At 49.3% G+C, this 19,844-nt stretch overlaps 2 protein-coding genes across 2 annotated transcripts; both read right to left on the bottom strand.

Moving 5' to 3' along the window:
- Nucleotides 1-345: 345 nt before the first annotated feature.
- On the bottom strand, nt 346-7,895 carry Mrpl4 (mitochondrial ribosomal protein L4). Its single transcript, XM_048342298.1, has 9 exons — nt 7,789-7,895; nt 7,620-7,686; nt 7,364-7,514; nt 2,952-3,003; nt 2,385-2,502; nt 2,006-2,112; nt 1,812-1,921; nt 1,647-1,723; nt 346-1,102 (listed from the first exon to the last, which is right to left on the bottom strand). Exons 1-9 carry the CDS (start codon nt 7,843-7,845, stop codon nt 957-959), a joined length of 885 nt encoding a protein of 294 aa, XP_048198255.1. The 5' UTR covers nt 7,846-7,895; the 3' UTR covers nt 346-956.
- A 7,911-nt stretch (nt 7,896-15,806) lies between these two features.
- Nucleotides 15,807-18,245, bottom strand: LOC125347679 (tetratricopeptide repeat protein 32-like). Its single transcript, XM_048340658.1, has 3 exons — nt 18,139-18,245; nt 17,774-17,975; nt 15,807-15,833 (listed from the first exon to the last, which is right to left on the bottom strand). Exons 1-3 carry the CDS (start codon nt 18,243-18,245, stop codon nt 15,807-15,809), a joined length of 336 nt encoding a protein of 111 aa, XP_048196615.1.
- Between the last annotated feature and the right edge of the window lie 1,599 nt (nt 18,246-19,844).

The raw sequence follows: 19,844 nt of genomic DNA, 5'->3' as shown, positions 1-19,844 counted from the left end.
CACCACATATACAGAAAATGGCCAGAAGTGGCACTGTGGCTCAAGTGGCAGAGTGCTAGCCTTGAGCAAAAAGAAGCCAGGGACAGTGCTCAGGCCCTGAGTCCAAGGCCCAGGACTGGCCAAAAATAAATAAATAGAAAATGACACGTTGAACTGAAACCACTTTGTACAACTACTTAAATATACTAAAAAAGTTTACTCAGCACGCAAACACCAGTAGACTAGAGAACTAGGATCTGAGGGTGCAGGGTGTGGCCCAGTGGTAGAGCACTTGCTTAGCATGTGCAAAGGCCCTGGGTTCTATCCCCAACACTGAAAGACAAAAAGGCACCAGGATAATGTGCAGTATAAAGATGTTTATCTACTTGTTAACCACAGGATCTCAGCTTTTGTGAATGTGTTCTTAGGGGAAGTTGTGATGAGGGCAGCTTTGGGCTAGCCTGAAAGAAAGTGCCCAGGATGACAATGTGCAGAGGTCCAGGTCCTGGGTCTTACACAGCTGGGGCACATTCATTCTGGCACTTTCCACAACTTGGAGGTGCCATGAAGGCAGACTGCAAGCCCCAGGGCAGAGGTTATGGGGTGCTCTGTTGTGCCCACTCCAGAGGGGGCTGAGCCCAATGTGGTTAAGCTGCAAGGAGCCTGTGTTTTCCCCACTTGGTCTCCAGCTTTTCCCGATCAAGGCCAGTACTCTACCACTTGAGTCTGAGCTCTATTTCTGGCTTTTTGGTAGTTAATTGGGGATGAGAGTCCTAGGGACTTTGCTGCCTGGGCTAACTTTGCACAGCGATGCTCAAATCTCTGTCTCCTGACTAGCTGGGATTACAGGTGTGGGCACCGGCGCCTGGCTTCAGCCTCGATTTGCAGCTGAGCTAGGGCAGCAGCTCACGGGTCTCTCTGCACAGAGTAGTGGCCTGGCTCAGTTCAGCGCAGGGTGGGAACGCGGCGAGGCAGCATCAGGGGAAGTCGCTGTAGGGCAGGCGGAAGGGGTAGAGCGGCGTGTAGCGCGAGTCCTGCCATAGCAGCTTCTCCTCCAGGAAGGTGACGGTGGGCAGCGTGAGGACCAGGGTCTGGTGCTTGAGCATGCTGTACACGTTCAGGCCTGGGGGAGGGGGTGTGGGTACGTTGGGGCGTGGCCATGCCGGAAATCCCCGCCCACAGTGGAACTTACCCATATTTAGCCCCAGAGACCTGCCCTGGCAAGGGATGAATGGGTCTGGACGATGGTGGAGGCGTGGCCACGGCGGGGGTGGCCAGATGGCCCCGCCCACAGGAGAACCAACACATTGGTTGCCACAGACCTAGGTGAGCCGGGTGCCAGGTGCTAGAAAAGCTTGGGAGGAGGGAAGAGGCAGCCGGCTCCACCCTTCTCTGGGGGAAGCCAGAGGTCTGGAGCTGCCCTCGGGCGCCCTCTGTTGACAGTCGAGGGAGGAAGCCCGGCCCAGCAGGAGCTTGGGGCGGTTCTGTGGCACCTGCTAGGAGGGGACAGATGCCTACCTCGGGCCTAAACCTCCCATGTAGCTGGGATTGCAGGTGTGCACCACCACACCCTGCTTGTGGAGCATGTAAGGCCACCTTCAGGACAGTGGAGCCTGGGGTCAGACTCCAGCCTTCCCAGGCATGGAGGGGGCACAAGCCATGCTCACCGACAGCCGGGACCAGGGTGAAGGTCTTCAGCCTGGAGGTGGCCTCCACAATGTTCTGGGGCATCCCCTCATGAGTCCTGCAACAGGAGGCCAGGAGGTGAGGCCTGTGTCTGGAGGCCGGCTCGGGCGGGCCTGTCTCCCCGACCCCAGAGGACCCCTCCTCACAAGTCCACCAGGAGCACAGAGCTGCCCCAGCGGCGGTAGTGGGCCAGCTCCGTCAGGTACTGGGGGTCCGAGGTGGGCAGCTCTAGCGAGTCCACGATGTGTAGATCATCCTGTAAGAAGAATGGTCCCTTGAGCCCCAGCCCAGAGCCCCCCACCCATTCTCCAGTGCTGGGGCTCCTGGCAGCCGCACCCACCTGGGTCAGTTTCACGGTCAGGGCCACCTTGAGGCCCAGAGCCCGGACCTTCATGGGCAGCATGTAGTAGTAACTCGTGGGGCCCCGGGGACCGTGGGCAACGCCTCCTGAGAGGACAGAGGAGTGGGAGCAGGTCAGAAATCTGCCTCAGTGGCTCAAAGGTAGTGGAGGAACCTGCAGTTCTGGCACTTGGCTGGGCTAGGAGGATTGCTTGAGCCTAGGAGTTCAAGACCAGCCGGAGCAATTTAAAAGCCAGTAGAGCGGTGCACACCTATAATCCCAGCACCCAGGAGGCAGAGACAACAGGATTGGGAATGAGACAAAATTGGGCTCCAGAAAGCTCTGGGCACCAGGCACGGGGCTACAGCGACTCACTCACCTCCTCGCCAGATGGGGGAGCGGATGCTGCCGTGCCGGGCTCGCCCACTGCCTTTCTGTTGCCAGGGCTTGCGCCCCCCGCCCCGCACCTCAGCCCTCGTCTTGGTCTTTGCATAGCTCTGTGGGTCAAAGCCGGGAGGGGTCAAGTTCACAAGGCTGATGGCATGGGGCTGATGGCATGGGGTGGTGCGGGGGGGGGGGGGCATCAGGGCCAGAAGGAGGAGGTGAGCCAGGCAGCTGGACAGCCACACTGCTGGGCAGCAAGACAGACATTCAGGAACGGGCTGGGGAGCAGCATGGCTCACGTGGTGAGGGGTGAGAAGAAATCTGCCCACACCTATGCTAGAACACCAGGCAGGGCCCTTGGCTTATTCCAGCCCTGCCACAGGACTACTGCACACGCTATCCCCCTCCACTCCAAGCTAACCCCAGTGCTTCTGTGAGCTGGGGGTTTCAGGAAGGCACACAAACATCTGTCTGCAGCTGTACACAGACAGGAACAGCTTGGTGACAAGTGTTCAACCCTCCTGGTAGCTCTCCTGCCATCCGATTCTCCCAAGACACTCACAATTCTCTTGAAGTTCCTCTGCCACACAGCAACCTGGTGCAGGATGTCAAGTCTGGGGATGAAAGGAGGCATGAGAAGTTCATCCTGCTTAATAACCTCCCACAAGCCAGGCGCTAGTAGCTCACACCTGTAAACCTAGCTACTCAGGAGGCTGAGATCCGAGGATCACAGTTCAAAATCAGCCCTAGCAGGAAAGTCTGTCAGACTCTTTGGCCAGGGCTGGCCTCAAACTTCAAGATCCTCCCAACCCTAGCGTCTCAAGTAGCTAGGATTACAGATGTGAAACTGTCCTGGTTAATCTGTTTTAAGTATGAGAAAAAGTCTTCAATCAAATGAAAGTGCTTTTGTCTTAAATATCGATATTTCTTTAGTTCTGGTATTTCCTGAATGATTGGCTTTTTATTTCAATTGTAACTATTATCTGTGCTGCTTGTGACAAAACTTAGGAAATAGCCCACTTAGAAGGTGAGCCTAACTCCTTGACAAGGAGGAAGGACAGTCTGGATTGGGATAAAAATCTAGCAAAGGTCTCTGCCTCACGTTGAGGAGAGTCTTTGTGCAGTTCTAAAGTAACCCAGAGTTAACTAACTCCTCAGGCCAAAAGAAACAATGGGCAGTTTTAAAATCAAACCATAATAAAGCTCATCAGGTACAAACAAATGTGTGTAATATGACCATTTCCCAAGTACGTATCGGTGAGGAGCTGACAATGGTTTCAACCTTAATTAGTATCTTAAAGTGTATATTTAGTTAAAAATTAACCAGTTTAGGGCTGGGAATATGGCCTAGTGGCAAGAGTGCTTGCCTCCTATACATAAAGCCCCGGGTTCAATTCCCCAGCACCACATATATAGAAAACAGCCAGAAGTGGCGCTGTGGCTCAAGTGGCAGAGTGCTAGCCTTGAGCAAAAAGAAGTCAGGAACAGTGCTCAGGCCCTGAGTCCAAGCCCCAGGACTGGCAAAAATAAAAATAAATAAAATTAACCAGTTTAATCAGCTGCTGTTTCAAAACTCTAATAACCACTAATGAGTTTTGTTATTACAGAGTTGATCCTTGTAGGCATTTTCAGTCAGACCCAGAGAGGGATAAATAACTCTTACAGGTATTCACTGGTCAAACTTCAATTCTTTTCTTTTTTTCCATCTTTTTTTTAATTAATTAAATTTTGTTGAGAAGGTGTTGTGCAAAAGGGGTACAGGGAGCTGGGGATATGGCCTAGTGGCAAGAGTGCTTGCCTCGTATACATGAGGCCCTGGGTTCGATTCCCCAGCACCACATATACAGAAAACGGCCAGAAGTGGCGCTGTGGCTCAAGTGGCAGAGTGCTAGCCTTGAGCAAAAAGAAGCCAGGGACAGTGCTCAGGCCCTGAGTCCAAGGCCCAGGACTGGCCAAAAAAAAACACAAAACAAAAACAAAAGCAAAAGGGGTACGGTTACATAATAGGGCAGTGAGTACATATCTTGTGATATCTTACACCCTCATTTTTCTTCTCCTTCCCTAGATCAAGTAGGCATATATACAATACCCAGTGTATCAAAATCATATACAGTAAACACGACGCGTACGCCAAAGGAAATTCACCTAGAACTTTAAAGGTAACGTAAACAATAGAGTTCTCCTGTTTCTTGGAGTTGTTCTTGGAGTTCCTTCTCTTTTTTTTTTTTTCTCAAATTTTTATTATCAAACTGATGTACAGAGAGGTTACAGTTTCATACGTTAGGCATTGGATACTTGGAGTGCCTTCTCTTGGAGTTGTTTTTGCTTATCCTTATCTTATATGATCATATGTACATAGCTGTTGAGCTATTGTGATCCACTGATAGGTCTATTCTAGACCTTTTTATGTTTAGTAGTTGTTTGGTTTTAGATATATAATGTAAGGTCGCTGACCCAAACCTGTGGAAATACCATTTGACAAGAAGTTTTTTGTTTCACAGACCTGGTCTCTACTGTTGTTTCCCCCCCGCCCCCCTCAATAGTCATATATCAATGAGACCATTCCCCTTTGTTCTCTGTCAAACTTCAATTCTTAACAAGTTGCAGGTAGGCCCTGCTTAAGAACTATTTCTATTGATCTCCTTGTTGTTTCAATTAGAAATAAAAAGAAGCTATTGGCAAGAACTTGTTTAATCTGTCAGCCATCCCCCACCCCCACCCCCACCCCCACCGTTGGACATGCCATCAGTAAACGTGGACGTGCCATCCCAGCAACAAGCAAAAATGCCAATGCAAAATCATCCCAGCAACAAGAGACCTCCTAGGCCCACCAGGACAGATCTAGTCCTGGAGATGAGGGTCCACCCACAGATAGTTGGGAAAATTGCACAGATAAGAGAGGATGGTGTCAGATTGTAAATGGAGTTGCTTTGTGCTTGCCCCTTCAAAATTAACCAGAGCTAAGAGCTCAAGGGAAAATAGTTCGAGAATGCCTACCGAATGCCCATACCTGTCTATCTTTTAACTGGGCAGGATTTCTATTTATAGTGGGTCTTCCATCCATACCCTACAGTCTCGACATTTATAGTACATAGAATGACTAAGGCCTCCCACTGGGCCCTCAAACACCCCAATCCACCCTGGCTTCTGACTGGTGATTCCTAACCAGTCCACCATGCTCTCCCTGACCCAGCTGCCAGGTGTTAGTCAGGAGTAGGTAGGGACATGATCCACTAACTCCAGGACCACCTGGAACACACTAGGGAAGTCATCCAATTTCTTCCTTTTCCACCTTGAACAGATGGCTGCCTTCCCTTCTGCTGCAGGTTCTCTAATGTTTTTGTTTTTTATTGTTTGGCCCTTGCCTTGTGAGACTTCTTTCAGACTTCATCCAAAGATGCATACATGTTCACCACCAAGGAACTCTTTTTTTTTTCTTTTATTGCCAGTCCTGGGGCTTGCACTCAGGGCTTGAGCACTGTCCCTGGCTTCCTTTTGCTTAAGGCTAGCACTCTGCCACTTGAGCCACAGCACTACTTCTGGCTTTCTGTTTATGTGGTGCTGAGGAATTGAACCCAGGGCTTCATGTATGCAAGGCAAGCACTTTACTGCTAAGCCACATTCCCAACCCGCAACCAAGGAACCCTTACTGCTGCCTTCTTCAGGACCAGATGACATCTCTGTCTTCTCCCCCCAAACCCATGCCCCTGACCAGCAGGAAGCAGCTAGGGAATGTCTTGCCAACCCTCTACCCTCTGCCTTTCACTTTTAAACTTTGACGTATAAAACTGTAACCCCTCTGTACACCACTTTGACAACAAACTTTTAAAAAAGAGAGAGAGACAGGAATCTAAGGTCTCAGAGTCAGCATGTCAATTAAGTCTCCACCCTGTGGTCTCACCTGTTTACAAAAATCTGTTAAGTTTTATTTCCCCACTGCTGTACTGCTTTCCCATGTGATACAAATTCCCACCCCAGTTGCAACAGTCTCATTACACTGCTTCTCAGAATGTCTTTCCCGGCACAACACTGTCTCCTAGGAACAGACTCTACCCCCCCACAAGTTCCCACAGTCCACATAATGTGACCCATGTGATCACCCCCTAAAATTCTGTTTAAATTCTGCCCACATTGTCCACTGCTGCCGCCTCCATTCCTGCTTGGAGCAGCCGGGCAGGTCTGTCCCCCAATAAAGTCTTGAGCCCATATCAGTCCCTCGCCTCTCATTTCTTACAGAAACTTGGTGCCCAGCTGGTTGATTTGGTCTTTTGAGGCTGTTTCTCACTTTTTTCTTTTTCTTTTTGCCCAGTCCTGGGCCTTGGACTCAGGGCCTGAACACTGTCCCTGGCTTCTTTTTTTGCTCAAGGCTAACACTCTGCCACTTGAGCCACAGTGCCACTTCTGGCCATTTTCCTATATATGTGGGTGCTGGGGAATCGAACCCAGGGCTCCATGAATATGAGGCAAGCACTCTTGCCACTAGGCCATCCTCCCAGCCCCAAAGTTTCTGCTATCTTTTTTTTTTTTCTTCCCAATCCTGGGGCTTGGACTCAGAGCCTGAGCACTGTCCCTGGCTTCTTTTTGCTCAAGGCTAGCACTCAGCCACTTGAGCCACAGCACTACTTCTGGTCATTTCCTACATATATGGTGCTGAGGAATCGAACCCAGGGCTACTCATGTATAAGAGGCAAGCAAGCACTCTTGCCACTAGGCCATATTCCCCGCCCTGTTTCTCACTTTTGAGGCCCAGGCTGGTCTCATATTCTAGATCCACTTGCCTCAGCCTCCTGAATGCTGGGATTATGGGTGTAGGCCACCACATCCGATCCTGTGGCAGGAACCGCTATATCACCGCTAACCCCTTTGGCAGGCGGGGAAACTGAGGCTCAAAAGCTAAAAGGCTATGATCGCAGATCCTACAGATTCTTGAATCCAGGCCCCCTCCCACCACTACTCTTGCAGCCCTCCGCTCACCTGGGCGTTGTAGCAAAAACTTCGGGGTGCAGCTCGGCCAGCCCCACGCGTTCCTGCTCATAGCCCCGTAGGGACTCAACCCAGGCCTGCACGGGCCGCCGGTGCGCGGGAACCGGGAGTTCGCACTTGCGTAGTACTGGATCCGGGAGACCTGGGGCGGCCGCCAGGTCAAAGATCAAAGATCAAGGACTGACACATTTCTCCCCACCCCCGACAGCGCCGTCCGCTGACCTCGAGCGGCCCCCTGCGGCCTCACCTACACTCGACGCCGGCTGCGGGGCCTCCGCCGGCCGCTCGGCCTCTTCCACCAGGGAGTTCACGCCCTGCGAGCAAGCGGGGGTGGGGGGGGAAAGGAGGGGTGACGGAAGTAAGACACGGCCCCGGGACCCCTCGCCCCTGCTTCCCACCCCATGTCCGCGCCTCACCCGGCAGCCCCAAGGCCGCAGGTAGCCGCGCGCCGCGGCCCGCACGAAGCTCAACATCTTCCCCGCCGCTCGCCGAACCGCTGGAGGTCGCGGCTCCTGCGGGCCGCATGGCGATGATGCCACGCCGTGACGTCACTAGCGCGACGGCACCTCCCCGCTCCCGCCTGGATCCAACGAAAGGTGTGGGAGATGACAGCTTCAGGGCGCCGTTCAGGGCGCCCCACTTCCGTCTCAGAACTGTCTCCAAGGCCCCCATTTTTCACCACTGGAATAAGTGGTGACCCTCACTCCACGAAGCCACGCCCACTCCAGGCCTACTTCTGATTATCCCCGCCCCCCATGGGCGGGGGCAGAAGGCTACCCAATGAGCGCTTTCGGATTGAAATACACGCTACCGACTCAGCCAATGAACGTTAAGGGTGGAGAATGGAACGCCGGTGAATCAGCGCGTGTAGGTGGGGACTAGGGGAAGGAAGCCAATCAACGTTTAAGATGTTCAGGTGGTTGCCATTCCTCAGTGAGCTTCTGTCAAGGAGAGCCGGGGCGCTGTGGTCGCTTAGTTTTGCTTGCCTCAAGCTGGCTTTCCCCCATTCCGGCTACAGCACCAGCGCCACTTCGGGTAGTTTGGGTAGTTTATTGGAAATCAGAGTCTCACAGGCTTTCCTGCGCACGATGGCTGTGAGCCGCGATCCTCAGCTCTCAGGCTCCTGTGTCTCTAGGAGGACAGACTTGAGCCACCAGCGCCCAGCCTTTGTTTTTCCGTAAATCTAACTTTAAATTTTTTAGGGGGGAGGGGCTGGGAATGTGGCTTATACCTACCTAGCATGCATGAGGCCCTGGGTTCGATTCCTCAGCACCATGTAAACAAAAAGCCGGAAGTGGTGCTGTGGCTCATGTGATACAGTGCTAGCCTTGAGCAAAAGAAGCTCAGTGACAGTGCCCAGGCCCTGAGTTCAAGATCCAGGACTGACCAAAACAAAAACAAAAAAAAAAAAAACAAACCCAACAAAACACTTTGTTGGGGCTGGGAATGTGGCTCAGTGGTAGAGTGCTTGCCTCCCATGCAGGAAGCCCTGGGTTCGGTTCCTCAGTATTATATACAGAGAAAAACCTGTAAGTGGCGCTGTGGCTCAAATGATAGAGTGCTATCCTTGAGCAAAAGTAGCTCAGGGATTGTGCCAGACCTCAGGATGCACACACACACACACACACTGTGTGTATAGTGGGGTTGCAGCTAAATAATTTTTAATCTATTTTTATTTTTTTGTCTTTCCTTCCTTTTCTCTTTTTTCCCCCGCCTGTTCCTCCTTCCTTTCCTCCCTTCATCCTTTTTCTTCTTCTTTTTTTCTTTTTGTCAGTGGTGGAACTCAAGCCTGGGCACTGTCCCTGAGCTTTTTTGCTCAAGGCTACCATGTTACCACAGCGCCACTTCTGGGTTTTTGGTGGTTAATTGGAAGTAAGAGCTTCATGGGAATTTCCTGCCTGTGCTGGCTTCAAACTGTGATCCTCAGGTCTCAGTCTCCTGAGAAGCTAGGATAACAGGCATGAGCCAATGTCTGTCTCTCTCTCCTTGCTATATTCCTTAATCTCTTCTTCCTTCCTTTCTATCCAAGGAACAAAAGTCACCCAGCTCTGATCCAAATCATTCTCCTCCACCTGCCCCGAGATCCAAATCATTCTCTTCCACCTGGCCGCGAGAGGGCGCCAGGAGCCCACCCCGGCCTGCCTGTCCACCCAGAGTCTGGCAAGTCCAGACCCAGCCCTGCAGGACCACGTGGCTCCGAGCTGGCCTCAGTGTCTTTATCTAGAAGAAATAGGAAGTTATGGAGTTTCCAAGCAATGAAAGCACAATGCAAAAAGTCAGTCAATACACAGCATAGTACCAGTATTGGGGCTTGAACTCAGAGCCTGGCCTGTGACTAGCTTTTTTGCTCAAAGTTGGCACCCTACCACTTGAATCACACCACCTCCAACGTTTTGCTGGCTAATTGGAGATAAGAGTCTCTTGTGGATTTTTCTGCCTGGGTTGGCTTTGAACTGTGATCCTCAGATCTCAGCCTCCTGAATAGCTAGGATTATAGATGTGAGCTACCAGCATCCAGCTTCACATTTTCTTCATCCATTCATCTTGTTGGACCTTTCAACTGGCTTGATACCTTGGCTATTATGAACAGGGCTTCAGTATTTGTAGTCTTTGTCTTTTTGGAGGTACTGAGATTTGAACTCTTAACACTTGAGCCACCCACCCAGTCCTTTTTATGTTCTATCCTTCATATATGATCCTAACAAATACTCTTACATGGTTAAGTGTCAGTGGCTCAGACCTGTAATCTTAGCTACTCAGGACACTGAGATCTCAGGATTGTGTTTCAAAGCCAGCCTGGAAAAGGAAAGTCTGTGAGATTCTCATCTTCAATGAACTATGAGAAAATGGGGCGGGAGGGGGAGGGGAATGGAGCTGTGGCTCAAAGTGGTAGAGCCCTAGCCTTGAGCTGAAAAATCGCACAGACAGTGCCCAGGCCCTGAGTTCAAGCCCCACAACTGGCAAAACAAACAAGCCCCACAACTGACAAAAAAAAAAAAAATGCCCTCACACACTGACCTTGAAGCTTGATCCTCCAGTCCTAGCCTCTGAATTAGCTGGGATTACAGTAATGTGCTCCTACCTTTGGCTAAGATATTTTTGGCCAGTCCTGGGGCTTGGACTCAGGGCCTGAGCACTGCCCCTGGCTTCTTTTTGCTCAAGGCTAGTACTCTGTCACTTGAGCCACAGCGCCCCTTCTGGCCATTTTCTGCATATGTGGTGCTGGGGAATTGAACCCAGGGCCTCATGTATAGGAGACAAGCACTCTTGCCACTAGGCCATATCCCCAGCCCCGCTAAGATATTTCTTATATATGCTGGTTTCATTTCCTTTGGTTATATGCCCAGGAGTGGTATGGCTGAATCATATGGTAGTTCTATTATTAGCTTTTTGAGGAACTTCCATCCTCTTTTCCATAATGGCTGTATGAATTTGTGTTCTCTGCATGTGCCAGTTCCTCTTTCTTCCTCTACATCTTCCCCTGCACATTTGTTGCTTTTTTGATTTTTGCTTATACCTATTCTAAATTGAGCAAAGGGACATATTAATGTGGTTTTGATTTGCATGTCCCTGATGATTAACAATGCTGAATATTTTTCATATTCTTGTTAGATTTTACTTTGCTATTTTAACAACAGTTTGGTTTTGGTTTTGGTCAATCATGGGGCTTGAACTCAGGGCCTGGGTGCTGTTCTTGAGCTCTCTTTTGTTTAAGGAGAGCACTCTACCACTTTGAGCCACTGCTCCACTTCCAGTTTTCTGTTGGTTCATTGGTAATGAGTCTCACAGAGGGGCTGGGAATGTGGCCTAGTGGTAGAGTGCTCGCCTCCTATACATGAAGCCTTGGATCGATTCCTCAGCACCACATATATAGAAAAAGCCGGAAGTGGTGCTGTGGCTCAAGTGGTAGAGTGCTAGCCTTGAGCAAAAAGAAGCCAGGGGGGCTGGGGATATAGCCTAGTGGCAAGAGTGCTTGCCTCGGATACACGAGGCCCTAGGTTCGATTCCCCAGCACCACATATACAGAAAACGGCCAGAAGCGGCGCTGTGGCTCAAGTGGCAGAGTGCTAGCCTTGAGTGGGAAGAAGCCAGGGACAGTGCTCAGGCCCTGAGTCCAAGGCCCAGGACTGGCCAAAAAAAAAAAAAAAAAGAAGCCAGGGACAGTGCTCAGGCCCTGAGTCCAAGGCCCATGATGGGGGGAGGAAGGAAGAGAAGAAGGAAAGGAAACAAAATAAGGCAGGGAAGCCCTATGGCAGGTGACAATCCTCACTTCTTTTTTTTTTTTTTTTTGCCAGGCTTGGACTCAGGGCCTGAGCACTGCCCCTGGCTTCTTTTTGCTCAAAGCTAGCACTCTGCCACTTGAGCCACAGCGCCACTTCTGTCCGTTTTCTATATATGTGGTGCTGGGGAATAGAACCCAGGGCTTTATGTATACAAGGCAAGCACTCTTGCCACCAGGCCATATTCCCAGCCCCCAATCCTCACTTCTTGGGAAACAAAGGGAGAAGTTTTGTGAAAAAAGTCAACTTCAGGTAAAAATGTAGGGCCCTATCTGAAACAACAACCAGTACAAAAGAGGACTAGGGGAGCATGGCTCAAGATGTAGAGCACCTGCCAAGCAAACACATAAGCAATGAATATTTTTTTCTATGTGGTGCCGAGGAATTGAACCCAGGGCTTCATGTATACGAGGCAAGCACTTTACCACTAGGCCGTATTCCCAGCCCCATAAGCAATGAATTTAAGGCCCAGGATGACAGAAACAAAAGTAATGCTGAGGGGCTGGGGATATGGCCTAGTGGCAAGAGAGCTTGCCTCGTATACATGAGGCCCTGGGTTCGATTCCCAAGCACCACATATACAGAAAACAGCCAGAAGTGGCACTGTGGCTCAAGTGGCAGAGTGCTAGCCTTGAGCAAAAGGAAGCCAGGGACAGTACTCAGGCCCTGAGTCCAAGGCCCAGGACTGGCAAAAAAAAAAAAAAAAAAGTAATGGTGAGTACCAGTGGCTCACACCTATAATCCCAGATACTCAGGAGGCTGAGATTTAAGGATCATGGCTCAAAGCCAGCCCAGGCAGAAATGTCCATGAGACTAATCTTCAATTAACAACAACAACAAAAGACTGTGGCTCAAGTTGGAGAACTCTAGTCTTGAGCAGAAAAGCTCAGGGATAGTGCCCAGACCCTAAGTTCAAGTCCCACGACCAACACACACAGAAAATAAAGTTGTTAATCTGGGTGCTGGTGGCTCAGGCCTATAAATTTAGCTACTTAGGAAGCTGAGATCTGAGGATCACAGTTCAAAGCCAGCCTGGGCAAGAAACTCTGTGAGACTCTTTTTTTTTTTCATTTTTAAATGTTTTATTGCTCCTTAGGTTTTTATTAATTGCTTGTGTACAAAGTAAATCATGCATTCATATGTTTTGTTTTGTTTTGCCAGTCCTGGGGCTTGAACTCAGGGCCTGGGCACTGTCCCTGTCTTCTTTTGCTCAAGGCTAGCACCCTACCACTTGAGCCACAGCGCCACTTCCACTTTTTCTATTTATGTAGTACTGAGGAATCGAACCAAGGGCTTCATGCATGCTAGGTAAGCACTCTACCACTAGGCCACATTTCCAGCCCTCTCTCTTCTTCTCTTCCTTTCTTCCTTTCTTCCTTCTTTCCCTTCCTTCCCTCATTCTCTCCCTTCTTCCATATTCTCTCTCCCTCTTTCTTTCCTTCCTTCCTCTCTCTTTCCTTCTCTCTTTCTCTCTCTCTCTCTTTCTTTCGTTCATTGGTTTGTTCTGAGATAGGAGCTCACCATGTAGTCCACACTGGCTTCAAACTCATGATCCTGCTGCCTATACTTCCTGAGAGCTAGGAATGCAGGTGTGCACTACCATACTTGGCACTGGTCTCCTGATGTCTCTGCCCTCCCCTGATCCAGTGCTTGGGATGGAACCAAGAACTTGAGGTTTACTAGGCCAGGGCTTCTCCTCAGAGCCTCGGAACCATGCCTGATGTGCTTCTCCCTTGCCTCTAGCTGCAGCTGCAGCACGGGGCCTGGAGCTCCACCAGTGAAATCAACGCTTGGAAGTTACTTCATTCCTATCTGGTTGCATGGTCCTAGGTCTCAAGGCCTCTATTCCTCAGAGACAACTAGCACAAAATATGTCTACTTAAATGATTTTTTTGTGTGTGTTGGGGCTTGAGCTCAGGGCCTGGGTGCAGTTTTTTCCCTCAAGGCTCCAAGTCTGTCTTTTTTGGTATTTAATTGGAGGTAAGTGTCTAATTGCTGGGCACTGGAGGCCCACGCCTATCATCCTAACTACTCAGGAGGCTGAGATCTGAGGATCACAGTTCGAAGCCAGCTCAGGCAGGAATGTCCATAAGACTCTTACTTCCAATAAACTACTCAGAAAGTTCTGGAAGTGGCGCTGTGGCTCAAGTGGAAACAGCTAGCCTTGAGCAAAAGAAAGCCAGGACAGTGCCCAGGCCCTGAGTTCAAACCCCAGGACTGGCAGAATAAAAAGAAGAGTCTCATAAACTTTCTTGCCTTGCTGGTCTCATCTCTTAACCTCCTAAATAGCTAGGATTACAGGTATAAACCACCAGTGCCCGTAAATGACTTTTTACCTGATGGCTTGGAAGTCCTGAAAACACAGGGACAAATCCAAAGGCTGCCCCTTACTGGCAGCAGCATGTCTCTGGGAAAATTGGGAGGGGAGGTGCTGCTTCCTAATCTGTAAGTGGGCTATTTACTCTCCCTCCGGGATGCAGCTTGCAGCTTGAGTTTATTTGCCCTAAAGGAGTTTGTAAAAACCTCAGTTAGTCTCCTTTCTGTTTCTCTTACACCCACCAGACCCCTGCAGGGCCTTCTCCTCCACTTCTCACCTCCATCTCCAACACCCTGTGGCTAAAACCCAAACCTGCTTCCTTCCATCTCCTTTCCACCTCAGGACCTTAGCACAAGTCATATGTTCCTTATGCCTTGTTTTCTCTGTTCATAATTCCCCCAATACTTGTATGTCTCTTTTCCCTTCCTACCCCTCATTCATTTCCCATCTTTGTTGCATTATCTGTAGAACTTTCCTCATATTCTAATAGAAACAAACAAAACAGAATCTGTTATTTTTGAGTGCTAGGTATCAAATCCAGGGCCTTACTTATGCTAAGCCTGCATTATTACTGAGCCATACTGCCAACTTGGATTCTGTGTGTGTGTGTGTGTGTGTGTGTGTGTGTGTGTGTGTGTGTGTATCTTTTCCCTGGTGCTGGGAATTGAGCCCAGAGCCTTGTGCATGCTAGGTCAAAAATAAATAGAGGGCCAGGAACGTGCTTTAGCAGTAGAGTGCTTGCCTAGCTTGCAAGAAGCTCTGGGTTTGATTCCTCAGCACCAATACACGGAAAAAGCCAGAAGTGGTGCTGTGGCTCAAGTGGTAGAGTGCTAACCTTGAGCAAAAAGAAGCCAGGGACAGTGCTCAGGCCTTGAGTCCCAAGCCCCAAGACTGGCAATAAATATAAACAAACAAACAAATAAATAGGGGCTAGAAATGTGGTTTAGTGGTAGAGTGCTTGCCTAGCATGCATGAAGCCTTGGGTTCAATTCCTCACCACCACATACACAGAAAAAGCCAGAAGTGGTGCTGTGGCTCAAGTGGCAGAGTGCTAACCTTGAGCAAAAGAAGCTCAGGGACAGTGCTCAGGCCCGGAGTTTAAGTCCCAGGACCTGCAAATGAATGAATGAATGAATAAATAAATAAATAAATAAATAAATAAATAAATCTCAGCTCCTTCTGGGTGACAATAGCTAACACCTATAGTCCTACCTATTCAGGAGGCTGACATCTGAGAATCTGGGTTCACAGCCAGCCCCCTTGAAAAGTCCCCTTAAGACTTTTATTTCCAATTAACCACTCAAAAACCAGAAGTGGCGCTGTGGCTGAAATCAGTAGAGTGCTAGATTTGAGCAAAAAAGCTCAGTGGCAGCCTCCAAGCCCTGAGTTCAAGCCCCACAACTCACGGGGTGGGGGTGCGGGGGGGAAACACAGTTTTCCATGTGGATGATGATTTTTTTTTTCTTGCCAATCCTGGGGCTTGAACTAAGGGCCTGAGCACTGTCCCTGGCTTCTTTTTGCTCAAGGCTAGCACTCTACCACTTGAGCTACAGTGCCACTTCTGGCCTTTTTTGTGTATGTGGTGCTGAGGAATTGAACCCAGGGCTTCAAGCATGTTAGGCAAGCGCTCTACCACTAAGCCACACTCCCAGCTCTGGTGATGAATTTTAATAAAAGGCAAGTGGTGATGGGGACACCTACACACTAAGGCTCAAAGTCTGATCATTTTGGCTCAAATTTGAGTGGAGAACAAAGGGCAATGCAACCAGCCATTTCCGGTGGGTCAAGGGTGATTGCAGTGACCTCTGCCCCTGTTAAAGTAGGACGGGAATCAGCCTTACACATCCCACAGGGTGTTTGATAGCTGTGGATTTCGAGCAAATAGGTGAACTCAAAAGGACTCCCCACTAACATGGCCTTTCCTAGCTATCCACATCCTTTTTGCAAAGCCCATGGCTCAGGACTGCATATTGGGGAGACTAACCCCCAAGTGTCAGATTGTAGGGCAGGCCTGGGGGGGGGCAGCGGTCCTGGTCCTGCCTCAGACTCCCCTCCCCCACCAACGGCTCACACACCTGCTGCGGCTTTGTTTTTGGCTCAGTTTGTGGGTAACTGCCAAACCCCAGGAGAAGTTTCCCACTGAGGTAACCCACCGCCAGCCTTGGGGCTCATTTGCATGTGCCTGGCCATTTACTGCCACCAGAGCCCATTAGCGTGGGCAGTGCTCCATTGGCTGCCAGTGCTCATTTGCATACTACATGCCCATTGTCTGTCAGGGTTCATTTGCATATTGTAAGTACCTTGGCTGCCAAGGTTTATTTGCATAGGAGCCTCCATTGGCTGCAGTTTCCAGGGCAACCACAACAGAGATGCAGGGAGACTCAGGCTTTTTAGCCAGGTGTTCCAGTCAGCCCTCCCTGAGGGGCTGGAACATCTGGGGGAGTCACAGCTGGTCTCCAGGCCTCAGTTTCCTTCCCGGCAAAATGGGTGTATCATTGCCATTACATACAAGCTTCTTTTCTATTCTTTATTTTTATGTTTGATAGTGCTAGAAGTGGAAACCAGGACCTCACACATGCCAAAGTGCTATATCAGTGAGCTACACCCTAGCCATTGTATGGTAATTTTTACTTACACTCATTTGTTTATCCATTTTATTTATTTATTTATTTAGGTCATGAGGCTTGAACTCAGGGCCTGGGCACTGACCCTGAGCTTTTTTTGTTCAAGGCTAGCAGTCAACTACTTTAAGCAATAGTGCCACTCTAGTTTTCTGGTGATTTATTGGAGATAAAGAGTCTCATGGACTTTCTTGCTCCAGCTGGCTTTGAGCTGTGATCCTCAGCTAGGATTACAGATGTGAGCCACTGGCACCTGGCCTTATTTTGTATTTGGATTGTGACAGGTCTAGTGTTTGCTGTGCCTGAGCGTTTTGTGCTCAAAGCTATCACACTGCCACTTGAGCCAAAGCTTCACTTCTGGCTTTTATGTGGGAGTTGATTAGGGATAAGAATCTCTGCAGGGCACTTGTGGCTCATGCCTATAATCTTAGCTACTCTGGAGGCTGAGATTTGAGGAGCCCAGCTCACAGCCAGGTCGGGCAGCCAGCTCTTTTTTTGTTATTTTGTTTTTTTGTTGGTCCTGGGGCTTGAATTCAGGGGTCTAGGCGCTGTCCCTGAGCTTTTCTGCTCAGGCTAGTGCTCTACCACTTTGTGCCACTTCCAGTTCTAATTTTTTTTGTTTGCTTGAGGTATTTTACTGTAATAATATAGGTTTATACATTAATATGATTTACTTATACTTTATAAGAGGCAAAGTATTTGACATAATTTCTCAACCTGAAATTAACAACCTTAAATGTATTATTTAACCTTAATGCTAGTTCATGAATTCCTTTATGTTAAATATAAATTAAAATAGCTCAATCAGTATAAGGACCATGAGTTAATATTTCAATTAAGTTAAAAATTTCAATAATTATTTTCCATATTTCTTCTCTGTTTTTCTTCTTTGTCTAGGATAGTCTGTTTTAAACTCAAAGCAGCATCTTGAAATCCAGGATTTTTTTTTTTTTTTTTTTTTTTGGCCAGTCCTGGGGCTTGGACTCAGGGCCTGAGCACTGTCCCTGGCTTCTTTTTGCTCAAGGCTAGCACTCTACCTCTTGAGCCACAGCACCACTTCTGGCCATTTTCTGTATATGTGGTGCTGGGGACTTGAACCCAGGGCCTCATGTGTACGAGGCAAGCACTCTTGCCACTAGGCCATATCCCCAGCCCCTTGAAATTCAGGATTTAATTCTAGTACCTTCTTAAAATCTTCCAAAGCATCATCAAAATATCCCAGCCTATAGAGTATCAGCCCTCTGTTGTAATACGGAACTTCAAAATTGGGTTGCACTCCTATGGCAGCTGTGTAATCACCCATGGCTTCATAAAAGTCAACCCTGAAGTACTTGATTTGGCCCCTGTTGTTATACGCAGTAGCCAAATCCTCGGGGCTGCGTTTGCTTTAAACATAAAAGTTCACATTAAAAACATGGCGTTACCAAATTCCTCTCGTTTCCACTTTCATTCTCTTCTGGGCGCTGTCAACCTTCATAGCTTGTAACACGCTCTGAAAAAAACAAGCTCCCGCGACCCCCGTCACTGGCGGGTGCCGCGCTTGCGCACTGGAAGATGTAGGCCGAGTACAGCGCTTCGGCCTCGGCAAACTCTCCCTTGTCGAAGTGGGCCTGGGCCAGGGCCGTTTGGGCTTCGTGTCGCGGCCGGCCTGCCATCGAGGCCAAAGGCCCGGCTCGCGGTGGGGGGGGGGGGGGGGGGGGGATTGACTTTGTGGACGATAAGGGCGCGCCACGAGTCCACTTCCGCACCCTGGAATTACATTTGCTAATTTTCCAGTTCTAATTGAAGATAAGAGTCTCTCAGACTTTCCTGCCCCAGGCTGGCTTTGAACCATGATTCTCAGATCTCAGTCTTCTGAGTAGCTAGGATTACAGGTGTGAGCCACTGGTCCCTGGTGCAATAAGGACATTCTCTCTCTCTCTTTTTTTTTTTTTTTTCCAGTCCTGAGGCTTGAACTCAGGGCCTAGGCACTATCCCTGACCTCCTTTTGCTCAAGGCTAGCACTCTACCACTTGGGCCACAGCTCCACTTCCGCCTTTTTCTGTGTATGTGATACTAAGGAATTGAACCCAGGGCTTCATGCATGCTAGGCAAGTATTCTACCACTAAGACACATTCCCAGACAATTTTCATTCTTTTTGAGACCAGTCACATTACGTTGCTGAGCCTGGCCCTGGAATCATGGTTCTCCTGCCTTAGCATCCCAAGTGCTAGCATAACAGGTGGGTGTCATCATCCCTAGCTTGGATGACTGATTTTGACAGTAACATCCAAATCCACCAGTAGTTAAAACCAGATGAGGTGACTCACTCCTGTAATCCTAGCTGCTTTGGAGGCTTAGCACAGAGGATGGACATTTGAGGCCTGCCCAATCATAAAGGTTTGTAGAACTCCATGTCAACTGGTGGCCGAGTGTGGTGGGTCATGCCTGTGACCCCAGCTCTATATGGAAACACCAGTACGGTTGATCGATGATCACAACCCAGGCCACTACTGGTAGCAAATGAGCCTTGAAAATAACCACAGCAGCTGAGTGCTGCTGGCTCACTCCTCTGATTCTAGCTACTCAGGAAGCTGAGATCTGATTATCTTGGTTTGAAGCCAGCCCTGGGGACTGGGAATGTGGCTTAGTTGTGCTTGCCTAGCATACATGAAGCCCTGAGCAGAAAGAGAAAAAGCCTGAAGGGGTGCTGTGGCTCAAGTGGTAAAGTGCTAGCCTTGAACACACAGGCTCAGGGACAGAGCCCAGGCCCTGAGTTCAAGCCCCAGGACTGATAAAAGAAAAGAACCAAGGCAGAAATTAAAAAAAGGGAGGAGGAGGAGGAAGAGGAGGAAGAGGAGGAAGAGGAGGAGGAGGAGGAGGAGGAGGAGGAGGAGGAGGAGGAAGAGGAGGAGGAGGAGGAGGAGGAAGAGGAGGAGGAGGAGGAGGAGGAGGAAGAAGAAGAGGAGGAAGAGGAGGAAGAGGGAGCTGTTAATGTGGCTTAGTGGTAGAGTGCTTGCCTAGCATGCATGAAGCCCTGGGTTTGATTCCTCAGTACCACAGAAGCAAACAAAATAAGGATAATAATAATAATAATAAGTTGTTGAAGATAAACTTTCTGGTCCCCACAGAATCTATGAACTTGACCAGGGTGTTGACACACTTGTAGCTCTTGTTTTGGTTGCTGTGGTCACATACTGCTTAGCACTGACCTTAGAAGTCTTTGCTTGTTTTCTGCTTTGGGAAGGGCAGGCAGCCCTCTCTTGGAAGAGAC

Source organism: Perognathus longimembris, chromosome 3, assembly GCF_023159225.1.
Source record: "Perognathus longimembris pacificus isolate PPM17 chromosome 3, ASM2315922v1, whole genome shotgun sequence".
NCBI classification, from domain to species: Eukaryota; Metazoa; Chordata; class Mammalia; order Rodentia; family Heteromyidae; genus Perognathus; species Perognathus longimembris.
The sequence above is the reverse complement of the archived record's forward strand: the minus strand, read 5'-3'. Positions and strand labels throughout refer to the sequence as shown.